The sequence below is a fragment of the Pseudopodoces humilis genome, chromosome 1, assembly GCF_049639895.1.
Source record: "Pseudopodoces humilis isolate 2021_Gansu_Grassland_sample_001 chromosome 1, ASM4963989v1, whole genome shotgun sequence".
Lineage (NCBI taxonomy): Eukaryota > Metazoa > Chordata > Aves > Passeriformes > Paridae > Pseudopodoces > Pseudopodoces humilis.
Window position 1 is genome coordinate 83,332,336 of NC_142200.1, and position 8,700 is coordinate 83,341,035.

An 8,700-nucleotide genomic window follows, 5' to 3' on the forward strand; every position below is an offset into this window, starting at 1 on the left:
AGTGGCAAAGCCATAGCTATTGCATTAGCTGGAGAAGCAGCTCAACTCAGAATAATATTTCTGCAAATGTGTTTCTTCTGCTGTTCAGGGATGCTGGTTCTCAGATTCACTGTGAAATCCCAAATGTAATGAACAGGGAATTTCCATGAAGTACTGAATAATTCAGCCAAGCTGTTGCAATAAATCTTAGCAGGGCATCTAAATAAAACAGGTGTAAGGATGAGAAACCAAAATAATTTTTACCCTTGTTTCAGGTGATCACAGTGCCAAAATGTGCTCTCTCAGCGCAGCCAATGCCAGGTTCTGTCTTGACTTTTTCAGAGAGCTGAACAAAAGAAAAAGAAATGAAAACATCTTCTTCTCCCCACTAAGCCTGTCAGCTGCCTTTGGAATGGTTGTCCTTGGAGCCAGGGGCAGCACACTCGAGCAGATTGAGAAGGTAGGCCCTTGCTCTGAAAAGGGAACGATGAGCAAGGTATGAGCCAAGAGGCTGATTGCTCCCTCTGACACAGTTCCTAAACATCCAAAGGACTGATGTATGCAGAGAGCCCTTTAAAAATACACTATGCTGTTCTCAACACCAAACTTCTTCAGGCTAAGCATTATTATTGAATGGACTGTTCGATGGATACATCAGAGCTAAAGAAAGTGTTTCAGAGGTATCCCTGCACTCTCAGAGCTCAGAAGAGTACCTTCCCTTTAATGTGGTTTTCTGCTTTCTCTGGACACCCAAAGCCCCCCCTTCTCATGCAGAAAGATTTCAAAGATTTCACGCACTCACCATTCTCCTAAAACTACTTGTTCACTTGCTAGGATTTTATGGTAAAGAACAAAGGGGCCTTTCTGCAGGGACTGTGTCTGCCTGTGTTTTGGGATAGGCTTGCAACATGGCTTTGGCTTTGAAGTACCTTCACTCAGCTGCATTCACCCAATATTTACATTGCAGGTCTTTCATTTCAGAGAAGTTTTGAGCAGTACAAGACAAGGATACCCATCTGGAGAGGTAAGACACAATTGCAGCTCTGAGCTGAATCAACAGGAGCCAGTTTTTCAGCCTTTTTCCTTGAAGACAATCACTTAATCAGAAAGCACAGCAGGGCTGATCAGCCTCTCCATCTAGATTTGCAGACCTGCTTATTATTGTTCCTTTATTAGTTATTTAAGGGGCCTTGTGAGATCACACATTTCAACAGCTGAGCCTTCTCATTATGGGTTTCTAACCAAAACAGCAGAGCCAATCTAAAATGTGGTAAGGGCTTCAATTGCCACCTGCAAAGGTTTGACTACAGAGCATGCCAAAGGCACCTTGGAGCTTGCTTCTCCCAGTCTCTAAGCCAGAAGCCTTTTGCTTAGTGTGCACAGAGGCATCTCTGTCGGATACAGCGTGGTTCAGAGGTGAGCTGGTGCGGGCCTGAGGGGGAACAGTTTTGTCATTCTGTACATGTGGCACAGGGGGAATAGGAGGTGGTGTCCTGGTGTGTTTATTCCAGTGCCTGTATCAGCTGGGTGGAGTAGGGTTTCTCATGCAGAGAGAGGCTGCAATTCACCCTCAGGTCCAACTTTGCATAGGAAAGCTCAAGCCTACCACGAAACATCTGTTTTCCTGTTTGAAGTGTGAAGAAGATGAAGGAGTCCATTCCCAGTTCCAGGCTCTGTTGGCTGAAGTCAGTGAACCTGGACCAGGCTGTTGTCTCACCATTGCCAACAGGCTCTTTGGAGAAATTACTTACCCGTTCTTCCAGGTAACTGACCATGGTCTCCCTTGTAACAGGGAGTGGGGACTCAGCAGAATGTTTTCCAACATAAAGCACAAAGGGACATATACCTTTTTTTTTTTTTCTAATTTCTTTCTTGCTGATCTACTACATGGAACTATCCTGAAGCCATGAAATTATCTATCTTATAAAAATCACCCCATTGCAATAAACTTCTGCAATTTGTACTTTCCAGCGGTACTTGGATTCCACAAAAAAATTCTATCGAGCAGAACTGGAACCAGTAAACTTTAAATACACTGAAGAAGAAGTCAGAGACAAAATTAACTTCTGGGTTGAAAATGAGACAAAAGGTAAAGAAAAAAATGTGCAGATTTTTTGATTTGCAATTGAACCACTTAGGAAGATCACTCTCTACATTTTTCCAAAGATTGGAAGATTTTTATATATTAAACATCTGAACTATTTTTTTTTCTTTTCAATAAGAAATAAATGTAGTAAGGGGAACAAAAATGCCTCGAGTTCATTGGTTCCAAAGCTGTACATAAATATTTGTCATTTGTCTGACAGCATTATGCCACTTGTGAATTTAAAAGAAATAACTATTAATAGTCAAAGTTAGCTGATTTCCACAACAAAGTAATAATTCTTCTTAATTCATTATTTTTATAGGTAAAATCAAAGACCTATTTGCTGCTGGTTTTATTGATCCCTCTACTGTACTCGTCCTGGTCAATGCTATATATTTTAAAGGAAAGTGGGCAGTAGAATTTAAGAAAGAAGACACTAAGGAAATGTATTTCCACCTGAACAAGGTACAGTATAGGCAGGAACTGAAGCAGCTGGGGGATGGAGGTCAGATTTCTGTCTCCTGTAATAACAGATTTTCTCCTCCCTGTTATCCCAAGACAAAACAATGGTCTTAAGTGAGAACAATAGAAGGCTGTATTTTTCTCAGTTTTCCTAACCAAATATATAAATGTTTGTACCAATTCACATCAGAGGTGGTTCTTTTGCAGCTGAGATCCTTGTTGGACCAAATCCACTGGGCACATGCACTTTGTTGGGGATTTTGCAACTAAGGGGTGCTGTTTCAAAAATAGTCTGCTCTTGAGATTGAAACTCAAGATTCTGTTTCTCTGCTACTATTTACGAACAGAACAGTGTGTGCTTTTGGGAAAAAAATGTATTAAAGACCAATTATGCCAGGGGAATGTATACATTATTCATGAAGAATTTAATTTATGGTTGCATAAGTCGTATCTGTTTCCTCATCTGACACACCAGAAAAAAGAAAGATGTAATGAGGAAGTTGTGAGCAAAGTAATTTGGCATCATTAGAAAAGGAAATGCAGTTTTTACGCTTCAAAAATAGATAACTTCATGGGGACTACAGCTGAGTGGAACACATCAATGCTACAAGTACTTTAAATGTATAACCAGTTAAAATAATGCTTTTGAGCTGAACTCTAACCTCAGTGCTGAACCCAATTAAAACCAGGGTGATAATTTCTGTATTTTCCATTTAATATGTTTCATGTGTTCCAGAATGAGAGAAGGAAAGTGCAGATGATGTTTCAAGAAGGAAATTTTAACATGACCATCATAGAGGAACTGAAAACAAAAATCATAGAGCTCCAGTACTTCAATAATGAAATGAGCATGTTCATTCTTCTTCCTGAAGATGACTGTGAGGACTTTACTGGCCTAGAACAGGTAATACTTAATTTTCTCTCTAGTAACATACATAGAGAGCAATACTTTAGCATTGCTCCGGTGTGGTCAGAAGACAAGTGGGAAAAACTGAACTTCCTTTCCTGTCATTCATTATGGTGCCAATCATAACTCCCAATACCACCTTACAGCTTGAATGTGCCCTCACCTACGAAAAACTAGCAGAATGGACCAGCTTGGCTACGATGCAACCAGTGAGAGTGAAGGTGTACCTGCCCCAGTTCAAGATGGAGGAAAGTTATGTTCTCAACAGCACTCTCCAAGAGATGGGAGTAATGAATGTTTTTGAGTGGGGAAAAGCTGATTTGTCAGGAATCTCTATGAAAGATGGCTTGGTTGTGTCCCAGGCCATCCAGAAGACAATTGTGGAAGTGACTGAAGAGGGCACCGAAGCTGGTTGTTCCATGGGACTTCTTGCAATGCCTCTGTGTTGCCCAGAGACTTATGAGTTCAAAGCTGACCGTCCATTCCTCTTCTTCATCAGACACAACCAAACCAACACCATTCTCTTCTTTGGAAGATATTCTTCTCCTTAAGTGGAGGTTATATTGGAAATAAGATATTTCTCCCCACTTACATCCCAACTGGCAAGCAATAAGGATAAAACACAAAACAAAAGACATTTCTCTAGGCTTTTACCTAAAGTCTAGTTTGCTGTAAATAAAAAGACTATCTGAGAAGACCCAAATTAAAGATAAAACCCTAAACCCCGTGAATCTTAGGCATACTTTTAGGAGGCCTCATCAAAATGACATCTACCTTAAATACACTATGAGGTATTTGCCAAAAAAGCTGTAGTCCTCTAGAGGGCTCTGCAGAGAAAATTTTACTTTGAGCCTTTCCTAATGCACTATTGCTCCAATAAACCCATGACTTTAATGCCCTGAAGATAAGTGATGCATTCTCGTCCATGAAGTAGACAGGAGGATAGAGATTTGAATTAAAAGCATAACCTCAGGTACCTGGTCTCTTTTAGCCTTACCTACCTAAGGTCTCAAGGAAAATATCACTTTATAGGGGAGCAGAAAAATATTCCCCTAGGGCTTCCTATTAAATATTGATTGGGGGCAGTGTTTCAAACTGGAGCTCCCCGGGTTTATTCTCAGAGAGCAGAGAAGACAGAATATTTTCTGGTGTAATTTTGCTTGTTCTCAAGAAGGGCAGACCCATTGCTTATTTTTATTTTTTTTTTCTTTTTTCTGTAAAAAGCCCTATATGTGTGAGCAAGTTCTCCAACTTCTCATAAATTTTCACATAACAAAACCAGGGTTTCAGAATAATGGAACAATTGTCTGACAAGGCCTTCTCTGTGATGGCTGGGAACAAGACACATAATTCCCACATTAAACTTTGAGTAGTGATCAGCTACTAGATTCTCTCTTCTAAGAGTCAGCTCTGTTTGGGCCTCAGGCAGAATGAGTTTCTTGTTCCAGCTATTTTATTCATCCTTAACATAAAAAAATTAAAAAATCTATAGTGATGGTTTTTAGATGGATAGTCTGTGTTTATTATTTATTATTATTGTTACTATTTATCATGATAAACCCACTGCAAACTAAATATTAAATGTAGTAGTCTGCAGAATTAAGTGAACAGAGGAATAGTCTAATATAGTAAGTAAAAATAATGGTAATCCTTTCAAAAAATCTAAATGACACTGAAGTCTACCTCCCACTTTTAAATATTCACCATGCTGAGTTTAGGCACTGGACAATTCAACATTAGGGAACATAAACTCTGAATCTGCTCCCTCCTTTACATGACCACTATTAGATGCCTGACTTGGGGATGGACAGTTCTCTGGGAAGCAAATCAAAAGGAAAATTTCTGGTAAAGCCAATTTTCTTGCTTATGATCTAGTTCCCTAAACCACCTCCTGGATGTTGTGGGGTAGGTGGTGGGAAGGAATAGCACAGGGTCACAAGAAGGGAGCAGCCTGGCCAGTCTAGCAGTAGGTAACATCCAAAATCCACAGATGAATGAAGAATACTTGCTTTTATGGGAAAAATATTCCACTCTTTGATGACTCACTTCTCCTTGCCCTGTTACTCACTGATGGGAAGAGGGTAAACACTGTGAGCATACTGGTGCCATTGTAGAACTGATGATTCAAAGGGCTCTTCCAAATGCTGAGATATGCAGGAAAAATTAGAGTAAATTACAGTACTCAACACAAATTGGATTGCTAAATAAAGCAAACCCATTATAGTCTGCAAATACCCTATATAGTTGCAATTGCCGTATGAAATACAGCTTGAAATAGTAAAATTACCTGTCAAGACACAGTTTTCATACCAATTAGCTGGTAAGAGAACATGAAACACAGTCTGTTAGTTCTTTGATAAATAAAGTATGCAAAAAAACAGCTACACATGTTTTTCAACAACTGCAATTGGAATTTTGTATATACCTGGTTTGTCTCCAATTAAAATTACTTAGGTTAAAAGAAAAAAAACAACAAAGAAAAGCAACAAAATATAGTATAAATTATAATAAAAAAACCCTATCTCCTCCTTATGCAATCTTTTTTCCTTATTGCCATTTTATTCTATAAGACATCAAATAATGTAGTGAAAAACACCAGAAGCTGGAAAGTAACCTCCTGCTGCTAGTGTAGTGGCAGCAGCTCCTACTGTGGAGGGCAGTGCTCCCACAAAATCGGGAATGTTTACCTAAAAACAGAAGGTGAGCCCTCCACTCTGGCAGCAAATGCTTCTCCTGTGTTTTACAAACTGTAGTTTGTAAAAGTTCACTGCCAAGCAATAGAGCTTGCAGAGCAGAGAAAAGTTGGAAGCTCCAAACGGTGCCTGGAGCAGACATAGCCTTGAAGGGCATTCCACTGCCTCCTCCCCAGGGACAGGCTTGATGCCAAGTGTTGAACCACGCCAGCATACATGACAGCCTACAAAAGTGTAGACTGGCAAAAAGCAAAGAAAAAATGTCAAATAGTATCTGCATGAGGGTCCATGGAAAGGTAACACACATTTGTCCCACAATAGAAAGATGTGTGTCTTTCCACAGTCTGATTACTAACTCTTTACATATTCACATTTCCACTGAACTCTGCTCTCTTTGATGGTTGCAGTTCTCCTCAGTTTTCTCTGAAACTGTGCTTTCCTTTAAACGGTTTCTTAGTACCTATGTATAACATTATTTTTATTATATCTTCAAAAGCTTTGCAATGGATAGGATAGAAGGGCAGCAAAGGAAGATTTTAGGATTGTCACTGAAAAAGCCAAAGATTGCAGCTTTGAGTCACACTCCCCAGCACCCCCCTCTTCCCACCCCTGGCTTAATGAAGAAACTAATGTTTATTTCCCTCAAAATATAACTGGTATAAATTTTTACAGTTTTACAGGAAGTCCTGGTTCCTTATGATCCCAGAAGAGAAAGGCACTCAGGCACAGTAAAGTGTGCAGTCTGTGGGATGCAGTTGGACAGGCCATCAAAAGCACAAGCAAACATTACTCTCAAACATTCCCAACAGTTCCTGAGTAACCAGAAGAAATTAAATGTGAAAATAAGAACAGAGAAATCTTGGAAAGAGCTGCTTTGGTCTGGATTAGAAAGAGCTTCTTGGTCTCCTTTTTTATGACAACATCAGGGAAGAAGGGCAAACACCATGTACTGGTCTAGGCACAAATGGCAGCAGAATCACATCTTTTTTGGGGCAAACATGGAAAACTGATTTTAACTTGTTTGTCTAGCTATGTTTGCAGTACTCCACTTGTACCTTTTGAATTTCAGGAGAAACATATGTTTTCCCCAGCTCCAATGCCCCAAGGAGGCAAAGTTACAAAAAAGCAGGTGTCTGTTGGTGACTGCCCATGCTGATCAAAATTTGCAGCTGCTCCCAGGCTGATTCTGCAACCACTTTTGCACTAACTGTTGAAGTATTAAAAACCTCCAGATTTAACCCAAGGGCTTGCAGCTGCAGACTACTCTCTGGAGAAGTTGTACTGCCCCATCCATGATTACTGTGAGAACCAAACTTTCTTTCTTCCATGAACTTCTCTACTCTGGATGTTTTAAGCCATCTTGCCTGTCCTGGCAAAGTAGTTTTTGGCATTAGGGTAGCTTACATAATATGGAAACAGAGTGGTTTCAGATGTTCAATCACTGTACTTGTGCATAGAAACAGTTGTAGTGAGCGTGCTGCATATGTAGACATATGAAATGTAGAGTGTACAAAGAAGGCAAATATAGTACCTGGAAGAAGAAAACAGAAACATTTGCATGCCCTTTTCCAGAAGACTTGGTGTAACAAAATGCTTTTTGAGGAAATCTTGGACATTATGCAAAGAAATGGCCTTTTTAGCAGGGACAGTTCTGTCCTTCCTGGACAATTTCCACAGGGGTCCACACAAACAAACTGAACCATAGCATACAAAGGACTGTGTGTGCCCAGGAAAATTCTTCATGGGAACCTCAAAGATGTGCTTGAGCTGAGTGATAGCTGGAACTCTAATATGAATATGTGAAAATGGTTGAATAAGAAAAGTCATATACATAACAGCTCTTTTCACCCAAAACCTGTGCTCTCATTTAGTAATGGTTTGATAAGTATGGGTAAAGTAAAAGCTACAACAGCCCAGCTCACAGAACAGGGAGCATGGAACAAAGTGAGAGGAAAGCTCCTTCCTATCTTCAGATTTTCCCATCCTCATCGCTGCTCTAATATCCTAATTCTGAATTAGGAAACTAAAAGCCACTCAAATTATCAGGCTCTGCACATACATCCTTCCATTTCATCAAGGCAAACAACACTGTTAAGGGTAAAGTAGCTCCCCTTCCTTTTCACAGAGGGTGCACCTACTGCTGTATGCTCTGTGACTTAATAGGTGCAAATTTGGATTTCTGTTATCCACCCCTATGACCTTTGCAGATGCCAGATTTGTTTCTTTATTTCTCCGCAAGTCTATTATTTAATAAAAAGTAATAGCTTTTTACAATTGAATTATATTTTATATTGTGCATTATGGTTGCCTAACAGACCATGAATGTTATTGTAGACTCTGTAGTTTATTCACCTGCCATAGTTACAAGGTATGGAAGATCTATGGGAATGGCCTGTGAAAGTACCATTGGTCTTGTTGCCATGACCTGCACAGAATGAAAATTAAAATCTGACTCTTAGTCATTCTTTAAATACCACTGACTGGTTTAAATAAATTTCTGAATACCTGAATACTCTTGTGTGAGACTTACAGCCCAGGAAATATGTAATTCCTGACCGTTCTCAAATCTCTTC

General features: G+C 39.7%; 1 protein-coding gene across 1 annotated transcript; it reads left to right on the forward strand.

The window, feature by feature from the left end:
- The first annotated feature begins 271 nt into the window (after positions 1-271).
- Positions 272-3,985, forward strand: LOC102100310 (serpin B4-like). Its single transcript, XM_088058013.1, has 7 exons — positions 272-439; positions 947-1,003; positions 1,614-1,742; positions 1,951-2,068; positions 2,388-2,530; positions 3,264-3,431; positions 3,581-3,985. Exons 1-7 carry the CDS (start codon positions 272-274, stop codon positions 3,983-3,985), a joined length of 1,188 nt encoding a protein of 395 aa, XP_087914139.1.
- Positions 3,986-8,700: the final 4,715 nt, after the last annotated feature.

Bases quoted from the DNA above. Each gene is read 5' to 3' on its own strand.
- LOC102100310 (XM_088058013.1), top strand. From the start codon at position 272: ATGTGCTCTCTCAGCGCAGCCAATGCCAGGTTCTGTCTTGACTTTTTC. The intron at 1,743-1,950 runs GTAACTGACCAT...TGTACTTTCCAG, and splicing joins TTACTTACCCGTTCTTCCAG to CGGTACTTGGATTCCACAAA. The intron at 2,069-2,387 runs GTAAAGAAAAAA...TTATTTTTATAG, and splicing joins GGTTGAAAATGAGACAAAAG to GTAAAATCAAAGACCTATTT.